This window comes from Cnephaeus nilssonii, assembly GCF_951640355.1.
Source record: "Cnephaeus nilssonii genome assembly, chromosome: 7".
NCBI lineage: Eukaryota > Metazoa > Chordata > Mammalia > Chiroptera > Vespertilionidae > Cnephaeus > Cnephaeus nilssonii.
In genome coordinates, this window is record NC_137078.1 from 77,132,662 (window position 1) to 77,155,477 (window position 22,816).

Sequence of the window (22,816 nt, forward strand, 5' to 3'; positions counted from 1 at the left end):
GAGCCCGGGCGGCTGTTAACGCGCGCTTTAGGGAGAACCAGATTAAGCCGGCGTGCCGGGAGCACATTCGCCTCAGCCGTTTTTTTTAGCCCCGTCTGGGGTTCCCTTCCCAAGCCTGGGTCTTCTACTTGTGCCGCCTGGATCCCTGCTCGGCCTCCCTCAGTCCGGACCTCGCATCTGCCTTCCAGACCTGGGAAATCCCCTTCTCTGGGCTCGGGCGCCTCGCCTCCCCAGGTCCCAGATTTTCACCTCAGCCTCTCTCCTGGCCTGTGATTTTCACCCCAGCCTCTCCTGGCCTGTGATTTATTTCCCTTCCCTCACCTTCCCCCCTTAGCTACTTCCTTCCTTCAGGCCCACCTGAGGCCATTTTACCGACTCCACTTTGCCCAGCCGTCCCAGACCTCTGCGTGGTTGGCCTGCCCTCCGGCCTCAGCTAACTGGCCACTCAGGTTTGCGCCCAAACCCCAGCCCCTGGCTGAACTCCCCCCCCATCCATTCTCTTTAATTAGACACGTTCTCGCTAATATAGCAGGCCGCTCTTGACTGGCGCTGGTTCTGCATTTTCAGCTTCTGGGTGCCTTTGCCTTTTGGCTGATGGGTACTTAATATTTATGCTCCTGGGTCTAGGATGGTAAGTGAGGCCTAAGGGGAGACGGGATCCGAGGGGCTCAGGCTGCAGGATTCCTGCGGGTGCTCAGTTTCCCTTCTCTTTCAGAGGAGGAGCTTAGCTCCCAGCCAGCTGGCCAGGAGAAAACCGGAAGGCAGACCTGATGATGAAGATTGGCAGCCTGGGGTAGTGGTGAGTACTCTGCCCTCAAGTGGATAGAAAAGGTGGGCATGCAGGAGTGTTTGGGCAGAAAGGAATCCTGGACTTAGTTTCTGGGGTTACATGGAATGAACCTGATGACCTCCAGAGGCCTCTTTCAGTAAACTTTTAATGAGTGCTCACTATGTGTCAGGCATTGAACATAGATACTAGTAAATAAAATGTTTGTTCCCAAGTGCTCACTAGAAGCTAATATAGACTCATTTTTCCTGGTAGGAAAAAATGGGAATGTTTATGGGAATATGTAAACAGTATAAGAGCACATTGGGTTGGGCCCTTTGGCTGCCTTGAAAAAAAAGGCAGCCAAAGGGCCCAACAACAACTAGCAGCCTGTTCTTTTGCTTTTTGTCCCTTTACCCAATGTCACAAAATAGTGGAATGTCCTGGGTCCACTTTAGAATCCTGAGCTCACTTGGGCCTAGATTGGAGGGGTGGTTCCCCTCCAGTCTCTGCTAATACTCCAGGATAGTATGTTCAGCTGTGAGCCGGGTCCTGCGCTCTGCTCCCTCTTCCACGGCTTCCCGGGGCTGGCTGTAGGCAGGATCTGTGTAAACCAAAACCAATAGGACAATGCAGCATTTACTTCAGAGAGAGCAGTTCAAGAAGCAAGGGCTTGACTGACCACTGGAACTGTGGAGGAAAAGATTAGCTTAAGAAGGTCTAGAAGGCAATTTTGGGCAGGGGCAGTTGGTGAGTAAAAGCATGTAGAGCAAGCATGTCAAACTTGATGTAGAGAGAGGGAAGGGCCTGGCGTTTCTGGTGTGCCTTTATGTGATCACTGAAGCTTCAAGTACCTTGGCAAGGTGGTACGAGTGGGTTCTTGCCTGGTGGCTCAGAGGGGCTTGCTCTGTAGTTGCACCACTGGTTTACGGTGGGGCTCCTCTACCTGTGATGGCGGCACATTGGCTGCCCCTTGCCACTTACCTGGATCTCGGACTTGAAGCTGGGCAGCCCTTGGTGCAGCTGGGTCATAAATGGTGCTGTCTGCTCTGGTTGCTCCTGAAAATGTTTTTGGTGTTGGGGTCCTCACTGCCATGGTGTGAACTGACTGGAGAGTGGTTTTAGTGGCCTGAGAGTTGGGGACCCCATGCTGCTGGTGGACTTGCCCTTCACAGGCCTACTTCATTTACCTATTTCAGTGCCCCATCTCAGATTAGGCAAGTTCTTTAAGCTCATTAAGCTCCAATTTTCACCTGTTAAATAAGGACAATAAATATTTAACATAGGACCACTGTGAAAATGATATATGGGAATAAGTGTGATGAGTTTTGAACAGGGTCTGGCACTTAATAAGTGTTTTAATCAAATTTAAAAATAATTTTATTTGTTGATTTTTAGAGAGAGAGAGGAAGGGAGAGGGAGAGAGAGAAATGTTGATTTGTTGTTTCACTTATTTGTACATTTGTTGGTTGATGCTCTAACCAGGGATCCAACTCAGAACCTTGGTGTATTGGGACCTTGCTCTAACCACCTGAACTATCCCACCAGGGTTTAAAATTACAAAGCATTTTAAATGTTAGTTGCCATTGTGGTATTCTAGACATCACCTTTCCCATTACTCTCTCCTAGACTCCTAAGAAACGGAAATCCAGCAGTGAGACCCAGAGCCAGGAGTGTTTCCTGTCTCCTTTTCGGAAAGCTTTGACCCAACTAACAAGTCGACCACCCTGTCTGGACAGCAGTCAGCATGTAAGTCAGAACCACAGCCTGCCAATGTATACGCTTCCCTGTTGTTTTGCCTAGGGAGGCTCCTACCCCTGAAGAGACTAGAGTAGCCAGCCAGCAGACAGACTTTGGTGGGGACTATGGGCCTGCTCACAGTTCCGGGGGACTGGAAGAGGCCTGGCCTCTTTTCCTTAGAGAGGTGTGCTGATTTGGAGTCCCCTTCTTTATTAAAAAAATATATATTTTATTAATTTTAGAGAGAAAGGGAGAGGGGGGAGAGAGAAACATCATCGTGGAGTCCTCTTCTTTTATAAGTACTTAGTCACCAGATTTCAGGTGGCTCAGATTCCTGAGGACATGAGGGTACAGGAGAAAGAAGGCCGTGGCAGGGTATTGGTTCAGTCTCTGACTCTGCATATGGTTTTAAGAAGTACCAGAGTCCTACAGCTTTCATGTGTTTCGTCTAGTAAAATTAAACGTAATCATCACTATGGCAGATTCTGTGCATTATCTTGTGTAACTCTCTTTTTTTTTTTAATATGAGGAAGCTGAGTCTTGGAGGGGTTTACTTGTCCAAAGTTACAGTGTAACCTAGTCAGATCTGCCTAGCTCCATCCAAAGCTTTTTCCACCAAGTTTTCTGAGAGACTGATGTTGAGCTCTCGGAATTTAAGTAATGTTATTTATAACCCCTTCAACCACACCTGAGTTTGTGTTAATGAGATAACTTTTGTAAAGCACCTAATTTTGGGGCTGGTTGCCAGGAGAGCCAACCCACCAATGAATGGCCAGTGCTTAATCATGCCTATGTAAAGAAACCTCCATAAAAACTCAAAAGGTCAGGGTTTGGAGAGCTTCCTGGTCTCAGAGCAACTGGGTTGGTAAACAGCACCGCATCCATGTGCCGGGAAGTGGACACCCAAACCCTATAGGTACAGAAGCTCCTGTGTTTGGGAACCTTCCAGACTTTGCTGTATTTCTTCATCTGGTTGTTTATTCATATTCTTTAATATCCTCTGAGATAAACCGGTAATCTAGTAAGTAAACTTCTTCTGAGTTCTTTGAGCTGCCCTAGTAAATTAGTCAAACCCAAGGAAGGGGTTGTGGGAACCTCTAATGTATATCCTGTCAGACTGAACCACCTGCAGTGGTGGTGGGGAAACAGTCTTGTGAAGTCTTAATCTGATGCTTTCTGTGTGTAGATAATATCAGAATTGAGTTATATTGTAGGACACCCAGCCCTGGCAGGAGTGACTCATTTGGTTGTAGTGTCATCTGGTACACCAAAATGTTGCAGTTTTGATCCCAGTCCAGGCACATACTTAAGTTGTGGGTTTGATACTTGGCCTGTTGGGGTGTGTATGGAAAGAACCAGTCAATGTTTCTATCTCACATTGATGTTTCTCTCTCCCTCCCTCTCTAAAAATCAATAAAAATGTATCCTCATGTGAGGATTTAAAAATAAATTGTAGCCCAGCCAGAGTGTCTCAGTGGTTGAGCATCAACCTATGAACCAGGAGGTCACGGTTCGATTTCCTGTCAAGGGACATACCTGGGCTTGATCCCCAGTAAGAGGCATGCAGGAGGCAGCCCATCAATGATTCTCATTATTGATGTTTCTGTCTCTCTCTCCCCCTCTCCCTTCCTCTCTGAAATCAATAAAAAAATATATTTTTTAAAAATTGTAAGACACCCAGGTGGTGCTTGATTGTGAAAAACATACATGTGGAGTCAGAAGTGAAGCAGTGTAGTATTGAGAGTAGAGGACACATACAGGAGTGTGCTTTTCTTTTACAGGGAGGTTTTGAAGGAAAAAATGGGGATGTTTATGGGAATATGTAATGGAGGTTATTTGTGCACTCAGCAAACATTTACAAACATTTTTATGTGATAAATGTGAAAGAATACATATGTGACATCCTATATAATAAAAGCCTAATATGCTAAGTGTCTGGTCTACTGGTCCGACGTTCAACCAATCAAAGCGTAATATGCTAAGGCCACTCAACCTCTCGCTATGACGTGCCCTGACCACTAAGGGGCAGATGCTCCAACCGGTAGGTTAGCTTGCTGATGGGGTCTGGCTGATCGGGACTGAGCCAGAAGGGCCGGAGACGCCCTGGAGACCTCCCGCAGTCCCTCCCCAGCTGGCCAACCTCCCGTGTCTCTCCCCAGCCCTGAATGTGCACCGGTGGGGTCCCTTGGCCTGGCCTGCACCCTCTCGAAATCCGGGACCCCTCGGGGGATGTTGGAGAGCCGGTTAAAGCCCAATCCACAGGGGGAGCGCTGCCCACCCAGAAGCTGGGCTCACAGCTGGCACAGCAGCGCTAAGGATGTCTGACTGCTGGCTTAGGCCCACTCCCCCCTTTTCCCATCCCCAGAGGTAAACCACTATCTTGAATTATGTTCATCATCTCTTGCTTTTTGTGATAGTTTTACCATATGTATGTAATTCACTAAGTTTATTTATTGAGTTATAAAAAAATGATATGTCTGTTACTGGTCTAAAGGAGTCTGCTTCCTGTGTGCATCAAAGCTCAATAAAACACGAACAGGAGCTTGCAGCAAAGAAAATAAGGATTTATTAGTTTAGGAAATGGCCCACACCTGGAGTCACAAATGAATTAATGCTTATAAGCCTGGCTTCCATGGATGGGCTACATTGGGGAAACATCATTAATCATGGTGACTAATGGAGTTAGGGTTGTGGTCTCTGCTGATTGGTCAGTGCTAGGGTAGGGGGTGGTTGTCAGCCATGGCACCAGTTTGTCTGGTTTCCCTGCATTTGGGGGCCTGGAGCTGAAACACAACTGAGGCTTAGATATTGTCTCTAGTTTGACTGAAACTGTCTCTGCTGGTCAACAGACCCGAGGCTGTGTTCCCAAGGTTATTGATTCTGATCAGAATCTCATTGTCCTGCGGGCTTAATGATTAAGGGAGTGGACATGCAAGGAAGAAGGATACTGGATGAGGCCAGTTTAATCAGAAGAAAATAAAGGAGAAAAGTTATATTAAAGAAATTAAGTTTCTACATGGTTACATGTAGTCCCTCTGGGACTTTTCATTCAGGATTCATTCAAGTGACTATATGACAATAAGTGCAGGTGTGGTGGGAGTATGCAATAGGGTCCTAACAGTCTGGAGGTTGGTGAAGACCTGAATCTGAGGGATGTACTGATTGGGTTGAGTCCTGAAGGATATGAGAAGTCAGCCAGGTGAAGAGAGTGCGGCATGATCTAGATGTAGGGAACAGCCTGTGTGAAAGCAGTGGAGGAGGAGCCTCTCGGGGAGGAAAAATTTTCCTCTACCCTAGGTTCTTCTGCCTGGACTAATAATCAGATTGTCATGAGACAGATGAGCAGGAGGAAATTTAAAGCTTAATAACATATAATCATATGAATACCTCCTGTGTACATGGGAGAGACCCAGGAAAACTGTGTAACTCGCCAAAATGGCAGAAGCCATCACCTTAAATACCACCTTCAGCTAAAAACAAAAAATGGTGGTGGAGTCAGTCAGGGGAGGTGACCAGGAAAAGTGCAATAAACAAGGGTATGCAGATTTAAGTCCAAACCTTTTCCATGGATAGTAGAGGCAGGCCAGGTTTGGTGAGGGAGACACTCTTCTTCCAAGTCTGCTGTTTGTTAAAAATAACCAGCCTAAAATAATTAATATCACAAAATGCACATTTTGGGGTGGCAAAAACTACTTACCTCCTGGCCCCAAAGGCAAAAGTGCCTCAGACCCACAAAGGTCATAGTGCAACCCTGGAGATGAGGACTTTAGCCTTAGACACCAGTAGAATGTCTAGGTTTGGAGGTGGTTGCAAATGTGGGTGTGGAGCCTAGGAGAGAGGTACTGATTGGAAATAGACTTGGGGTCATTAGCATTGATGATATTTAGTTCCATACCTCCAAAGTGTATTGAAGTGTCAGGGTGAGTGTGCAGTCAGAAGAGCCTAGAGCCCTATCTGGTTTGGCTCAGTGGATAGAGCATTGGCCTGCAGACCTAAGGGTCCCGGGTTCGATTCTAGTCAAGGTCACGTACCTCAGTTGCAGTCTCCTCCCCGTCTTTCCCTCTCTCTTCCACTTTCTCTAAAAATCAATGGAAAAATATCCCCGGGTGAGGATTAAAAAGAAAAAGAAGAGCCTAGAGCCAAGCCCCGAAGAACACTTACCTCTAAGGGGGATTAGGCAGAGGAAAAAGAAAACCCATTAGGGGACTGAGCAGGAGGTCCCAGAGAAGAGAATAGTGGGAGAGTGGTGGCATGGAAGTCAAAAACAGAATATTTGAGAAGGAGTAGTGGCCAGCTTTGTCTAGTAAGATAAGGATAGTAACACATTTGTTTCCAGTGAGAGGGAGGAGACCTCAGTTCTTGTTTTCTTGAGGGGAAGATTTTAATCAAGAGACAAAGTATAGAAAAGAAAGCAAGAAAAGAAGCTGTTGTACAAATCTAATATGGAGCACAATGTTCTAGGTGATTCTTAATGAACTGTAATAAAAATACAATGCTCTCACTGTATTATGATGCTTACATAGACATTTTAGGTTGCATTTGTAGAAATAGTATCCCATAACATCTCCAAAGAGTCTTAAATCCCTGTTTTCTCTCTCTGTTTCTTTTTAGGAAGCATTTATTCGAAGCATTTTGTCAAAGCCTTTCAAAATCCCCATTCCAAATTATCAAGGTAAAAATGGAGACTTTTCTCTTTTTAATTCTGTCATGTGTAAATGTGCCTGGATAGATTAAAACCTCAGCTTTTGAACATATAAGCTTACCTTGGAGTTGAAGATGCCAGTCCAGTGGTGAGTGTGTATGGGGTGGCTCCACTGAGGCCTGCATGAAAGAAAGCTGTTTGATAGCTTCAGCAAGGGCCGCCCTTCATCTTGGTGGGGATGTGCCAGTGCTCAGGAAGCTCCTGGTGGGCCAGGGTGACTGATGGGTCCAGGTTTCATTTAGTCCAAGTGAGTTCAATGGCATTTTTATGAGGTTGACTCTGTTGGAGGCTTAGGTTCTACAAAGTTTTCCTTGTCCTATATAGAGTACACATAGCATTGTGCACTGGGGCTGGGAGAGAGGAGGCCAACTCTCAAGACCTCTAAGTCTTGAAAGGCCCTTTCAGGGTTTTAGACCTTTCCAGGATTGACTTGAGTTGAGATGAACAAGACCTGGCCCTTCTGAGGTTTGTAGTTGAGTGGCAAACTAAAATAATAAAGACTCTGACCTGAGGCAGACTGGGATAATGGTCAGGTAGAGGTGCCCAAACTATTTGGAGAGGTTCTGGGAGAGAGAGGGTCATATGGAGGCTTAGGAAAGGTTATGTGAAGGGTAGGAATTTGAGCTGGGCCTGCTGGAGCTCCTCAACATAGAGGCTTAGTTAACAGATTGTTGGTTTCTAGGTCCGCTGGGCTCTCGGGCATTGGGCCTCAAAAGGGCTGGGGTCCGCCGGGCCCTCCATGACCCCCTGGAAGAAGGTGCCTTGGTTCTGTACGAACCTCCCCCGCTGAGCGCCCATGACCAGCTGAAGCTTGACAAGTATGTGTGTTGGTATTTCTTGAGCAGTTCTGGTCCTCTAAGTGCACATACCTGGAAGGCAGAGGCCATTCTGGTGTGATTTACCCTGGGGACTGGCCTCCGTTTTCAGAGTGCTGTCATGACCGCTATACCATCCAGAGAGTGGTGGGGAAGCAGAGTGCCTAGGCAAGAGCATGTGGACATGACCAAGGTGGGGATTCCTCACTCAGGAGCAGGAGGCATTGAGGTGATAACATAGAGAGCCCATCCCCCTTACCTAAATTTCCCCGGGGCAGGAATTTACCATGGTTTGATTACCAGGCCAAGAAGGTCCTTTTTTAGGCAGCTGCCTCTATGGCTTCTGGATCAGCAGGACACAACTTCCTTAGGGCATGCCCTTGCCTATGTCTGAGCTCCATATTTTCTTTGCTGTGTTTTCTCAGGGAAAAACTCCCTGTCCATGTGGTTGTTGATCCTATTCTCAGTAAGGTCTTGCGGCCTCATCAGAGAGAGGTAAGTGGGACGGGATGGGGGGGAGGGGTTTGAGGTATGGGCTAGGGTCTGAGCTTAGGAGGCTGCCATCTTTAGGACAGCAGCAGTGTGGATGCCAAAGTGGGCTGAGTGCTGTTCTTCCCCAGGGAGTGAAGTTCCTGTGGGAGTGTGTCACCAGTCGGCGCATCCCCGGCAGCCATGGCTGCATTATGGCTGATGAGATGGGCCTGGGCAAGACACTGCAGTGTATCACGTTGATGTGGACGCTTTTGCGCCAGAGTCCAGAGTGCAAGCCAGAAATTGACAAGGCAGTGGTGGTGTCGCCCTCCAGCCTGGTGAAGAACTGGTACAATGAAGTTGGGAAATGGCTTGGAGGGAGGATTCAACCTCTGGCCATCGATGGAGGCTCTAAGGACGAGATAGACCAAAAGCTGGGTATGGAGTCTTAACAGAGATGACTGCACTCTTCTACACAAACTACTTTTTTCTTTTTTATGTTTTTCTTGATATTTAGAGAGAGGGGAAGGGAGAGGGATAGAGATATAGAAACAGTGATGAGGGAGAAACCTCATTGATCAGTTGCTTTCTGCATGCCCCCTACTGGGAATCAAGCCTGCAACTGGGGTATGTGCCCTGTCCAGGACTTGAACCAGTGACCTCTTGGTTCCTGGGTCAGCGCTCAATCACTGAGCCACACCAGCTGGGCAGCATATTCCTGTCTTATGTGAATGCTCACTGATGGCCAGGGTTGAGGGCAGTGAGAGGTGGCAGAGAAGAGAATTCTATGGAAAATAGTTGAAATAGTTATTTCCAGGCTGAATTAAACAACTATCAAACTTTTTTTTTCTTTAATATATTCTAAGATTTGTTCCTTGACACCTTTTCTGTTGTAGAAAGATTCATGAACCAGCGTGGAGCCAGAGTGCCTTCTCCCATCCTCATCATTTCCTATGAGACATTCCGCCTTCATGTTGGAGTCCTCCAGAAAGGGAGTGTTGGACTGGTCATATGTGACGAGGTACTTGACTCTCAGCAGTCTAGGTGGTAGGAGAAAGTCTGTCAGAGTCTCCTCACTGAGAGCTCCCTCCAAGGGCTATGTCAGTCATTGGGGAATGCTGAGTATAGAGCATGCTGCTTTGGAGGAGGCAAATGAGAGGAGAGCCCATGATATCCATCTGTCAAAAGAGGGAGTAAGCGCTTTTTGGAACTCGGAAGAGGGTGAGGTGCTGTGGATTGATGGCCAGAGATTAGATCCTCTACACAAGACTTAGCTCCTATTAGGGATGCCATATTGTGCCCAGGCCTAAGTGAGAATTTCCTTTTAGGGACACAGACTCAAGAACTCTGAGAATCAGACTTACCAGGCCCTGGACAGCTTGAACACCAGCCGGCGGGTGCTCATCTCCGGGACTCCCATCCAGAATGATCTCCTTGAGTATTTCAGCTTGGTACATTTTGTTAATTCAGGCATCCTGGGTAAGAATCCAACCTTGTCTGCTACGCTGGAGAGGAGTCTTACCTGTAACTCTAGCTGAGGAGAGAAAAGAGAATGCTAGTACTTGTAGGAGGACTTCTCTTGTCAGGGAGACCTTGGCTCTGCCAAGCAACTCAGCAAGGTCCTTTCTGGCCATAATAATAATTATTATTATTTTATTTTGTTGAAGGAGTGGAGGGTATGGAGGGGGGATAGAGAAACATAGATGTGAGAGAGACACATCCATTGGTTGCTTCCTGCATGCTCCTCAGATCGGGTCGGGGAACGAGTCTGCAACTGAGGTATGTGCCCTTGATGGGGTCTCAAACTCAGGACCCTTAAGTCTGCAGGCTGACGCTCTATTCGCTGACCCAAACTGGCTAGGGCAAGATTTCATTCTTTTTGTTTATTTTTTGTTTGAGAGAAACATGGATCAGCTGCTGCCCATATGCACCTTGACCTGAGATCAAAGTTGCAATCTAGGTATATGCCTTGACTGGGAATCAAACCTGCGACCTTTTGGTGTACAGGATGACGCTCCAACCGAGTCACCAGCCAGGGCAAGATTTCATTCTTTTTTTTATGGCTAATAGTCTATAGTATATATGTATCACCACTTTTTTATCTACTCATCTACTGATGGGCACTTAGATTACTTCCATATCTTGTCTATTGTAAATAATGCTGCAGTGAACTAAGGGTGCATATATCTTTTCAAATTTAGATTTTTGGGTTTCTTTGGATATATACCCAGAAGTGGAATGATAGCCATTGTGACAAGTTTGAGGTGATAGCTCATCGTGGTGTGTTTTTGTTTTTGTTTAAATATATTTTATTGATTTTTTTACAGAGAGGAAGGGAGAGTTAGAAACATCGATGAGAGAGAAACGTCAGCTGCCTCCTGCACACCCTCTACTGGGGATGTGCCCACAACCAAGGTACATGCCCTTGACCGGAATCGAACCCGGGACCCTTGAGTCCGCAGGCCGACGCTCTATCCACTGAGCCAAACCGGTTAGGGCATCGTGGTTTTATTTTGTTTTGATTTTTAATCCTCACTGGAGGATCTTTTTAAAAATTGATTTTAGAGAGAGGAAGGGAGAGAGAAACATCGATGTAGGAGAGAAACATCAATTGGTTCCCTCCTGTATGTGCCCCGACAGGGGATTGAACCCACAACCTTTTGGTGTATGGAACTATGCTCCAACCAGCTTAGCCACCTGACCAGGTCTCTCACTGTGGTTTTAATTTGCATTTCTTTGATACTTAGTGACATTGAGCATCTTTTCATATGTCTATTGACCATGTATGTCCTCTTTGGAGAAGTATCCATTCAGGTCCTTTACCCATTTTTAGTTGGATTGTTTTATTTGTTTGTTCTTTATAAATTTTGGATATTAACCCCTTATCTGATATATCATTGGCAAATATCTTCTCCCATTCAGTAGGCCATCTTTTCGTTTTGTTGATGGTTTCCTTTGCTGTGCAAAAGAACTTTTTAATTTGATGTAGTCCTATTTATTATTTCTTCAGTTTTCCTTGCCTGAGGAGATATATCAGAAAAATATTGCTAAAAAAATGTCAGACTTTACTGCCTATGTTTTCTTCTAGGAGTTTTATGGTGTTGAGTCTTACATTTAAGTTTTTAATCCATTTTATTATTATTATTTTAAAAATATATTTTATTGATTTTTTACAGAGAGGAAGGGAGAGGGATAGAGAGCCAGAAACATCAATGAGAGAGAAACATCGATCAGCTGCCTCCTGCACACCCCCCCACTGGGGATGTGCCCGCAACCAAGGTACATGCCCCTGACCGGAATCGAACCTGGGACCCCTCAGTCCACAGGCCGATGCTCTATCCACTGAGCCAAACCGGTTTCGGCCTTTAATCCATTTTTAGTTTATTCTTGTATATGGTGTAAGAAGATGGTCTAGTTTCATTTTTTTTTTTCATGTATCTGTCCAATTTTTCCAAAACCACTTATTGAATAGACTGTTTTTATCCCATTGTATATTCTTGCCTCCTTTGTCATATTAGTTGACCATATAGGTGTGGGTTTATTTCTGGGCTCTTTGTTCTTTTCCATTGATCCATGTGTCTGTTTTTTATTCCAGTACCCTGCTGTTTTGATTATTATAATCTTGTGATCCCTCCAACTTTGTTCTTTTTTTATTGCTATGGCTATTTAGGGTCTTTTGTGGTTCCATATAAATTTTTGGATTATTTGTTCTAGTTCTGTAAAAACACCATTGGAATTTGATAGGGATTTTGTTGAAACTATAGATTGCTTTGGGTATCTATGTGTATGGTATATGCTTCCATTAAATTTATTCCTAGGTATTTTATTTTTTTGGTGCAATTGTAAATGGGATTTTTTTTTTTTAGGTTTTCTTTCTGACAGTTCATTATTGATGTATAAAAATGCAACCAATTTCTGAATATTATTTTGTATCCTGCTATTTTACTGAATGCATTTATCAGTTCTAGTAGTTTTTTGGTGGAATCTTTAGGGTTCTCTCTATAATATCATGTTATCTGCCAATAATGACAGTTTTACTTCTTCCTTTCCAATTTGGATGCCTTTTATTTCTTCTTGTCTGGTTGCTGTGGCTAGGATTTCCCCACTCTGGCCATTTTTCTCTGGCAGAGTTCGCAGGCTCTATGCAGGGCATGGGGTCACTATGAACTGGATGGAAATAATATCTCCAGATATTTTTGTTACCTCATGAGAGCTTTGACCTCAGAGCAGATGGTCTTGGGCAGCTTCTTTCTTTTTTTAAAACCATTTTTTAGTGTTCAATTAAGTGTCATTAAGTATATTCACATTGTTGTGTAACCATCACTACCATCTATCTCCAGAACTTTATCTTGCAAAACTGAATCTCTACCCATTAAACAATAGCTCCCTATTTTTCACCCCCGCCCCTGCCCCCCATAACCACCATTTGGGCAGTTATTGCGCTTAGATATCTGTGAAATGGTTTGTTAGTGTCACCCCAACTTGACAGTGCTTAGGAAAATCACTTAAGGTGAGAACCAGCTGAGCAGCAAGATTTCCACAAAGAATATATTTGAGTGACCACCAGATCAGTTACTAACACCATCTCAGCAGCCCTCCCATCTCAGAGGCACTCTCCCACCCCCTTCTAATCACTACTTTTTTCTCCCCAGAAATATTCTTGAACTTTATATATGTAAATGGAATCATACAGTATATATTCCTTTGCATCTGGTTTCTTCTGTTCATTATATTTATGAGAAATCATCCCTGTTGTTGCCTGTAGTTGTAGTATTTCATTTTTGTATACTATGTCCTTTAATGAATATACCATGATTTATTTCTTTTACTATTTTTTAAAATATATTTTATTGATTTTTTACAGAGAGGAAGGAGAGGGAGAGAGAGTTAGAAACATCGATCAGCTGCCTCCTGCACACCCCCCACTGGGGATGTGCCCCCAACCAAGGTACCTGCACTTGACCAGAATCGAACCTGGGACCCTTCAGTCTGCAGGCCGACGCTCTATCCACTGAGCCAAACCAGTTAGGGCGTATTTCTTTTACTATTGATAAACAATTGTTATTTCCAGTTTTTTATTCTTTTAATAATGATGCTATGGACATTCTTGCATGTTTTTACCTCAGCATAGTATGCATTTCTCTATCCTAAGTGTGGAATTGCTGGGTCATATGTTATGCATGTGTTCAGCTCTATAATCACTTTAAGCGATTGTACCAGCAGAGTATGAGAATTCTAGTGTCTGTACATCATGGGTTAGCTTTTTTTTTTTTTCTTAAAGGGCTAGATAGTATTTTAGGCTTACAGGCAAACTCTGTCACAGTTACTCAGTTCTGCCATTGTAGAGTGAAAGCAGCCCTAAAATGTATATGAATGGGCATGGGTATATTCTAATAAAACTTTATTTACAGAAAGAGGTGGCTGGCCCATGGCTGTAGTTTGTTAACTATGGCTCTGTATCACCAATATTTATCTTTAACATTTTCAAAAAATGTTAGTCGCCCTGGCATGTGTTTCTCAGTGGTTAGAGCTTTGGCCTGTGCACTGAAGGGTCGAGGATTCAATTCCCAGTCAAGGGCACATCCCTGGGTTGTGGGTTCCATCCCCGCCCCCCCCAGTCAGGTGCGTGTGAGAGGCGACCAGTCGATGTGTCTCTCTCACATTGATGTTTTTCTGCCTCTGTTTCTCTCCCTCCTCCCTCCCCTCTCCCTTCCAGAAGAGCAATTGAAAAATATCCGCAGGTGAGGATAATCATCTTAGTCATTTTGTTGGTGTTTAGTAATATCTCATTGCTTCTGCCTAATGTTGAATAAAGTTGGATATCTTTTAATATAGTCATCAGCTATTTGGAGATGCTGATTTTTTATTTTTTTTTTAAATTTCTGGTCAAAAGAAAACCATATACCCAGTAAGCAGTTACTTTCTATTTCCCCTAAACCCCCGACAACCACCAATCTGCTTTCTGTCTCTATGGATTTACCTATTCTGGATATTTCATATCAGTGGAATCCTATAATATCTGAACTTTTGTCTTTGGCTTATTTTACTTAGTGTAATGTTTTCAAGGTTCGTCCACACTGTGGCATGAACTTCATTGTACTGTTACATGCTACTTTATCTCTTACAAACAGTATATAGGTGGGGTTCTAAAAAAAATCCAGTCTGATCATTAGATTGTCTTTTTAAAAAATATGTGTGTTTTTATTGATTTTCTTAGAGAGAGGAAGGGAGAGATAGAAACATCAATGAGAGAGAAACATACTGGGGATGGAGCCTGCAACCCAGGCATGTGCCCTGACCCAGAATCTAACCAGTTACCTCTTGGTGCATGGGTCAACACTCAACCACTAAGCCACACTGGCCAGGCTGAAATGTCTTTTTATTGGGTTATTTGTCCATTTATAGTTAATGTGATTTGTCCTAACCAGTTTGGCTCAGGGGATAGAACTTTGGCCTGTGGACTGAAAGGTCCCAGGTTCGATTCCGGTCAAGGGCATGTACCTTGGTTTCGGGCACATCCCCAGTAGGAGGTGTGCAGGAGGCAGCTGATTGATGTTTCTCTCTCATCAATGTTTCTAACTCTCTATCCTCCCTTCCTCTCTGTAAAAAATCAATAAAATATATTTAAAAAAAATATATATATATATAAACAGGGGGGTGGGGGCATGTGTGGGGAGGTGTGTGGGATGGGAATGGGGGGATGAGGACAAATATGTGATACCTTAATCAATAAAGAAATTAAAATATATATATATATATATATTTTTATATATATATAGTTAATGTGATTAGTTACATGTTTGTATTTTAATCTACTATCTCACTATTTGGCCTTTTAAGTCTTCTGTGTTTTGGTAGCTCTCCGATTCATTCAAATAAATTGCCTGTAATTTGTTTAGCTTTGTTGGTCTTGGCAGGAAGGTTGGTCTGTAACAAAGAAGTCTGCCATTACTAGCAGTGGGAAAAGAATTCTTTTTCTACATTCTTTCCTTTTCCTTTTTCTTCTGTGTTTAGGAACTGCCCATGAGTTCAAGAAGCATTTTGAGTTGCCAATTTTGAAGGGTAGAGACGCAGCTGCCAGTGAGGCAGATAGGCAGCTAGGAGAGGAGCGACTGCGAGAGCTCACCAGCATTGTGAATAGGTAATGGCAGAGTGGACCTAGAAGGCAGCACTTTCTTTGGGTTCCCCCAACTGAGATCATCAGAGTTGCCCCCTAAGTCATCCAAGGCCAATCTTTTGGGACCTTGACCTATGAGGGCCAGGATTCTAGGAAGGGAGTGGGATCTGTGTTCTGACTGTAACTACTGAATAAATAGGGCGTCTTACAGGCCAAGTCCTTGCTTTCTTCCTGGCCTCAGTCCTGTGGTCTGGTTTTGGGTTGCTTAGCAACCTGCTGAGGAAGCTCTTTTCTGATGCTGTTGGATTTCCTGAGCAAAATATCCCTCGGAACACTGTTAGTATTTCAGAAGCTTCTTATCATTTGATATCAAACCTAAAGAACCACGCTTACCTTCCCAGGCCTCATAAGTAGGGATAGATCTGATGGATGGGTGTGGCTTCCAGGCTGAGATGGCTTTTTCTTTGGGTCCCACATAGCACAGGCGGGCAGGTACATTCTGGACTCCTGTCATAGGTATATACACTTGATGATTTACATCCTGAAGAGTCCTGTTCTTCCCAATTGCCACCTCTCCCTCCCAATTTTAGATGGCAAGAAGGAGAGTCAGTGTATCAGGAGCTGCTGCTCAGGTGCCTGATCCCTGTTCTTCCTGGTCTGCCAGGAGGTGTGGGCTTAATTTCATTGAGCCTTGGGTCATTTGACAAAAGGCATTTGGGCAAATGCAGAAACTTCCCTAAGGACTTAGTGGTTTGCAGCTTGCTTTCCCTATCAGAGCACTAGACTCAGTGGGAGACCTTGGCCTCTTCTTGAAGACCAGCTAACCTTTTGAAGGGGAAGAGAAAGAGTGGTCAGTTAAAGCTAGACTGTAAGGGTCTCCGTTCCCATGACTGTGACCCCGATATAGATATCTTTGCCATAGGGCTGATGGGTCTCTGACATTTGATAGTACAAAAGAGTCAGTGTTGGTCCTTTAGGGGGTAATTTTTATTCCAGTAGTTTGCTTAGTGGTTTTACCAGCCCCTACCTTTTTATCTTGTTCTCTGTAGGTGTCTGATACGGAGGACATCTGATATCCTGTCTAAGTATCTGCCTGTGAAGATTGAGCAGGTGGTTTGTTGTAGGTACTGAACTCAACTTAGGGGTGTGGAGAGAGTAAAAGCCCAGTTTTCAAGTTGTCCTCAGAGGGCCCAAGTGTGGTTCAGCCTTTCTCACTGACCCAGCTGCCTTTTTTTCAGGCTGACACCGCTTCAGACTGAATTATACCAGAGGTTTCTGAGACAGGCCAAGCCAGCAGAGGAGTTGCGTGAGGGCAAAATGAGTGTATCTTCCCTGTCTTCCATCACCTCACTAAAGAAGCTTTGTAATCGTGAGTTGAGTCCATGCTCCTCAGCGGTCTTCTGTGAGAGAGCAAGGAGGGTAGGCTCCCACATGTGATCCAGCCACCTTCACTAATACTTGTCCTCAGAGTCCTCATAGAGGCCATACGTGATTCCGGCCCTCCCCAAGGCATGAGCCCTACATTGTTTACTTTGTAAACCAGACCCTTTGCTTTGAAAACTTTAGGTTATCCTCTGCCCAGCCCATGCTTGATGCTTGGGGTATATAGGACTCTGTGTGTGTGTGTGTTCATGAACACGTGCACACAAAATTTCAGACAGGAATAAAAATAACAAATGTACTGTCTCTGGTATAGCTTCCTTCTTGTTGGGAGAACACACTAGTGAGCCAGGTTATCCATTCATGCTCCCAGATGGCACTGACTACACACTGGAATTTGGGACCAAGCAAATCTGGTGCTGAAGAAGGTCATTTGGGTAGGCTTCTAGAGGAAGTTCTAATGAATACTGAAGTGGAAATTTCTGAAAGCAATGTAGCTGGCTTTTTTTCTTTTTCACCAGATCCAGCTCTCATCTATGACAAGTGTGTGGAAGAAGAGGACGGCTTTGAAGGTGCCTTGGACGTATTCCCCCCTGGTTATAGCTCCAAGGTTCTAGAGCCCCAGCTGTCAGGTGAGCCCTTTCCTACTATTTTTTGTTTGTTTGTTTTGTTTTGGTTTTTGGTTTTGGATTCTCTGGGAGGAAGGGTGGGAGATTGTCTCTGTGTTCTAAACCTATCTTGTCTCAAGGCAGGATATCAAGAGTAAGAATTTTGGGCCATTGGGATGACACATTGGGAGCTAATAGTTCATCTTCCCAGGTAAAATGCTGGTCCTTGATTACATTCTGGCGGTGACCCGAAGCCGCAGCAGTGATAAAGTAGTGCTGGTGTCCAATTACACCCAGACACTGGACCTCTTTGAGAAGCTCTGCCGGGCCCGAAGGTAGGGAAGAGCCTAACTAGGCTGCCCAAAGTGCCTCCCCAAGCAGAATAGCCCCTGGTCTTTCGGGTGTTCCCACAGGACAGAATCCTGGCTCCTAGCTCTTGCCCCTCCCTTTGTGAGTGTGGGGCCTCAGGCTGTGCATAAACAGCCTCAAATATGGTTAGTTTAGTCCCTTCAATAGTTCTGGCTCCAGGAAACTCTGCTGCTTTCTTGGGTTTTGATCTTTGGATTTCCCTTTAGGTATTTGTATGTCCGCTTGGATGGCACCATGTCCATTAAGAAACGAGCCAAGGTTGTAGAACGCTTCAACAGTCCATTGGTAAATGCACAACCCTTGTCCCCACACCACCAATGTAGTAACATCAGGATTAGGGTTGATAGAGAAGCTATAAGGAGGCTGCGCTCTAGTGTCTTCCTGGATTTTTTTTCTGGTGGGTGTGGTAAGGTTAGGCTGGTTAGTGATGGCTGGGCTGGGAACTGACTTTGTGGGCTAGGAAATTGGATGGTATGCAGACAAACTGGTGATACTCACAGTTGGTCTGAGCCTAAGAATATAGATGTGTAAGAGAGAACAGTTGACTGGGCTGAGTAGGATTCTAGTTCAGGCTGCAAAAGGTTCTTTTCTGCTTCCTCTCTTTCCAGAGCCCTGACTTTGTCTTCATGCTGAGCAGCAAAGCGGGGGGCTGTGGCCTCAATCTCATTGGGGCTAACCGACTGGTCATGTTTGACCCTGACTGGAACCCGGCTAATGATGAACAAGCTATGGCTCGGGTCTGGCGTGACGGTCAAAAGAAGACCTGCTATATCTATCGCCTGCTATCTGTAAGGATGGTGATATTGGTCAGAGTAGGGGTGGGTCATGGAATAAGACCTTCAGGACCATCTTGGGTTATTTTTTAGTGCCACTCTTTGGGCCCTCTGCCTCTAGCAGTGGCCTTAGCTATGGGCTTAGCCAGGAGCCTTTTATTCTTCTGTTCTCCACCCCATTCCTTCAAACCCTTCTTTACAATGCTCTCTGGATACCTGTGTTCAGTAGTTAACAAACTCCCCTGTGGCCCCATCCTTTTCACAGGACCCCTACTTTCCTTCATACCTGATTTCTACTCTCCGATGTGGCCTTGTAGTCTTATACTCCATGTCCCATGGTATTAAAAAGAGGTATTGGCATTTTCCAAGTTCTCAGTGATCACTCAGACCATCCATCCTATAGTTCTTTTGAAGCTCAAGTTGTCTAGTTTGATTTCTCTTTTCCTTACTACAGTCATCTACCTCCTGCTATTTTCATAATTCGTTAATGATTTTTAGACACCAGCTCCATCTTCATTTCTTTCCCAAATCCAGCTATCATCCTGGTGGACTTCAAGGACCATGCAGTTATCCAGTACTCTGGCCTTCATGTTTCCTTGACACCCCCCCACCCGCCCCCGGCCCCGCCCCAATTTTAATTACTCTAAAGGCTCCACTGTGGAACTTAAACAATACTGAAGCTTTACATAGTACCCAAAACTTTAGTAATAGCTATCACTTCCTGTCCTCCAGCTTTTTTATACCGCCTACATCTGCTTTAACCTAACGTCCCTAGTACCTTGGCCCCAGTCCTCAAATCTAGCTTTACTTCCTTTTCTGTTGGACCTGATCCTTATTGTGTATCCTTTCAGGAACTCCTTCCCTAATACCTACTTCACTTGGCTCATTACAGCTGTTCTCAGCTTTTACACCAGATAAATTTGCACTTACAGATGGGCACTGTCACTAATCACATTCACCATTTTGGCTGGGCCATATTTCGTTTTCTTTCAACAACCACTTCAAGCCTTCATCACTGCCCTCAAGTTTCCTTCCTAAAGCTGTCATCTGCAGAGACCTTGTCCTACTTCACAGAAAAAAAATGGAGGCTATCAGGCTTGAATTCTACCCCCTACCTTTTGCTCTCTTCCATAAATCTTTACACCTGGTCTTCCCTTCCCATCTCAGAGGAAGATCATGCCCTTTCTCTCTGCTTGAGGCTCATTATTCCAGCTCTGCTCTAGAACCCTTCCCCATCCTTTCCTTTCTTAGCTGATTAATCCCTCCTTTATTCCCCAAAGTCTATAAACATACTCAAGTAGCTCTCACCTTAGAAACAAAATTTCTCAGCCCTGTTTATTGCAGCTACTAACATGGGTACTTCCCATTTATTTACTGTCACATTTTTCCAAATTCTACAAATTAACTTCACCTCATCTTCTCACTCATCAGAACATTTATGCCACTGAACTCGCTTTTGAATGTACTATTATTGGCTTCCTAATTGCCAAAACAAGAGACTCTTGATTTTTTCTTCTTTGTGTATCTGACACTGTTGACTACTCTAAAATTATTTTCTCTTTGGAAACTCCATTCTGGTTTTCCTACCTCTGTGATTTTATATACTCACTAGAGGCCCGGTGCACAAAATTTGTGCATGGGTAGGGTCCCTAGGCCTGGCCGGTGATCAGAGCTGATCAGGGCAATCAGGGCCTTCTGGCTGCTGGCTGGGGCCTTCCTTTGTTCCGCGCCACCCCCTGGTGGTCAGCGCACATCATGACAAGCGATCGAACTCCCAAGGGGACACTTTGCATATTTGCCTTTTATATAGATAGATAGATTATATTGACAAGTCTAACAAAATTTTTAGCCCAGATCTCTTACTTGAGTTCTAGCCCCATGTATCCATCACCTACTGTACATTTTCACCTGAATATCTTTTTTCTTTGTTTATTTGTTTGTTTTTGTTAATCCTTGCCTAAGGATATTTTTCTTTCTTTTTTTTTTTTTAAATACATTTTATTGATTTTTTACAGAGAAGAAGGGAGAGGGATAGAGCTAGAAACATTGATGAGAGAGAAACATCAACCAGCTGCCTCCTGCACTCCCCCGCCCCCCCATTGGGGATGCGCCCGCAACCAAGGCACACGCCCCTGACCGGAATCGAACCCGGGACCCTGAGTCCGCAGGCCAACGCTCCATCCACTGAGCCAAACCGGTCAGGGCTAAAGATATTTTTCTATTATTTTTTAGGGAGAGGGAAAGAGAGAACATTGATGTGAGAGAAACACATCGATTGGTTGCCTCCTGCATGAGCCCTGACCAGGGCCTGGGCTGGGGAGGAGCCTGCAACCAAGGTACGTGCCCTTGACTGAAATCAAACCTGGGACCCTTTGGTCCTCAGGCTGATGCTCTATCCACTGAGCCAAATGGGCTAGGGCTCCACCTGAATATCTTACGAGCACTTCATATACATCATGATGAAACATGCTCCCCTTCTGAATTTTGTCATTTAATAGTTCCATTGGCCACTCCACCCAAATCTGGGCATTATCCTACTGGACTATTCTGTCTCCTAACAATCAGATTCCAATTACCATTGATTTTAAACTCTTGAAATATCCTTAATCTAACCTTCCTCTCCAACCCATGCTAAAGTCACAGTAATCTCTTACTTGGATATTGCAAACAGCTTCCTAATTCTTTACCTTTGGTCTTATCCTAATCCATTCTTTACATACTTCTTTCAGAATGAGCTTTCAAAAAATTCTGATTTTTGCTTTTTAGGATAAGGTCAAGCTCTTCAGCCTGGCATCCAAGCTTCTCCAATACAGACACTGCTGACTTTTCCGTCCCAGCTTTTACTATACTTCCACTGTCATCTGGATAGGCTGAATGCCTCAATCCTCCAATAGGCCAGGCTTATTCCTTTGTTCCTATGCAGGGAATGCCTTCCCTTCTCTATGCCCTTCTAATTGATCTAGTTTCTCTCTTTTTTTTTAAGATTCAGCTTGAGGATCATCTTTACTTTCAAGCTTTTCAACACTATTCCATTCTTCCCATCTTGTGGGCTACTAGGTATTCTGTACAGAAATCTATTATTGTACCAAGTAGCTTATATGTCTGTCCCACTAGTCTGAGTTCAAGAATAAGGGTCATATTTGATTCTTTAGTATATCCTAGTGTTAGCACAGGGTCTGGCATATACTACCCAAATGATAGTTATTGGGTGAGTCTTGGGCTTGGTGTGGAAGTCTGGTGAAGCTGCTACAAACCTCAGCTTACCCTAAAGGAATTTAGCCAGGCCCTGAAACCCTCCATTGGTACAGAAAATATGGGCAGACCTGCACAAGTCATATTCCCAAGAGACAGGCTAGGCAATGGGCTTAGCTAAGCAGAGGCACTGCTGCAGGGTTCTTAACTTTTCATTTATCTTTCTCTTGGGTGGCTATAGTTTCATCCCGTTTTTTCTTCTCCCTATGTATGGAGATGACTTAGCCCTGCTTCCCTGCCTCCCCCAACCTTCCTTCAGGCAGGAACCATCGAGGAGAAGATCTTTCAGCGTCAGAGCCACAAGAAGGCACTGAGTAGTTGTGTGGTGGATGAAGAGCAGGATGTGGAGCGACACTTCTCTCTGGGCGAGTTGAAGGAGCTGTTTACCCTGGATGAGGCTAGCCTCAGTGACACACATGATAGGTGGGTGGAGTGCCCTTGTAGCCATTATCTGAATTTTCCTTATAGCTTGGAGATGGGGTGTACAGTGACCACAGCTTTGTCCTCTGCCCCCAGGTTGCGCTGCTGCCGCTGTGTCAACAACCACCAAATCAGGCCACCCCCTGATGGTTCTGACTGCACCTCAGACCTGGCTCAATGGAACCATAGCACTGATAAGCGGGGGCTCAGGGATGAGGTACTCCAGGCTGCCTGGGATGCTGCCTCCACTGCCATCACCTTCGTCTTCCACCAGCGTTCCCATGAGGAGCAGCGGGGCCTCCGCGGATAACTAGTCTGGGTATAGCTGTTAAGTGGGAGGAGACAGGGAAAGGGGCTTCTTGTCCCATAGGGCCCTGCTGGATTTTGTTCTCTGGGAGAAAAA

General features: G+C 44.8%; 1 protein-coding gene across 3 annotated transcripts; it reads left to right on the plus strand.

Annotated features, from left to right (window-relative positions):
* RAD54L (RAD54 like) lies at positions 1–22,728 on the plus strand. Of its 3 annotated transcripts, none has more exons than XM_079776325.1 (18): positions 1–631; positions 716–799; positions 2,396–2,515; positions 7,118–7,178; positions 7,891–8,026; positions 8,449–8,518; positions 8,644–8,932; positions 9,391–9,515; positions 9,823–9,973; positions 15,509–15,635; positions 16,661–16,735; positions 16,850–16,980; positions 17,513–17,623; positions 17,811–17,934; positions 18,175–18,253; positions 18,577–18,756; positions 22,253–22,416; positions 22,510–22,728. In XM_079776325.1, the coding sequence occupies exons 1-18, from the start codon at positions 629–631 to the stop codon at positions 22,721–22,723; spliced, it is 2,244 nt and encodes a 747-aa protein (XP_079632451.1). In that variant the 5' UTR covers positions 1–628; the 3' UTR covers positions 22,724–22,728. The 3 variants fall into 3 exon arrangements, with proteins under 3 accessions (XP_079632451.1, XP_079632449.1, XP_079632450.1); XM_079776323.1 differs by having other exon boundaries at positions 1–449; positions 530–631; positions 22,253–22,728; XM_079776324.1 differs by having other exon boundaries at positions 1–449; positions 568–631; positions 22,253–22,728.
* The last annotated feature ends 88 nt before the right edge of the window (positions 22,729–22,816 follow it).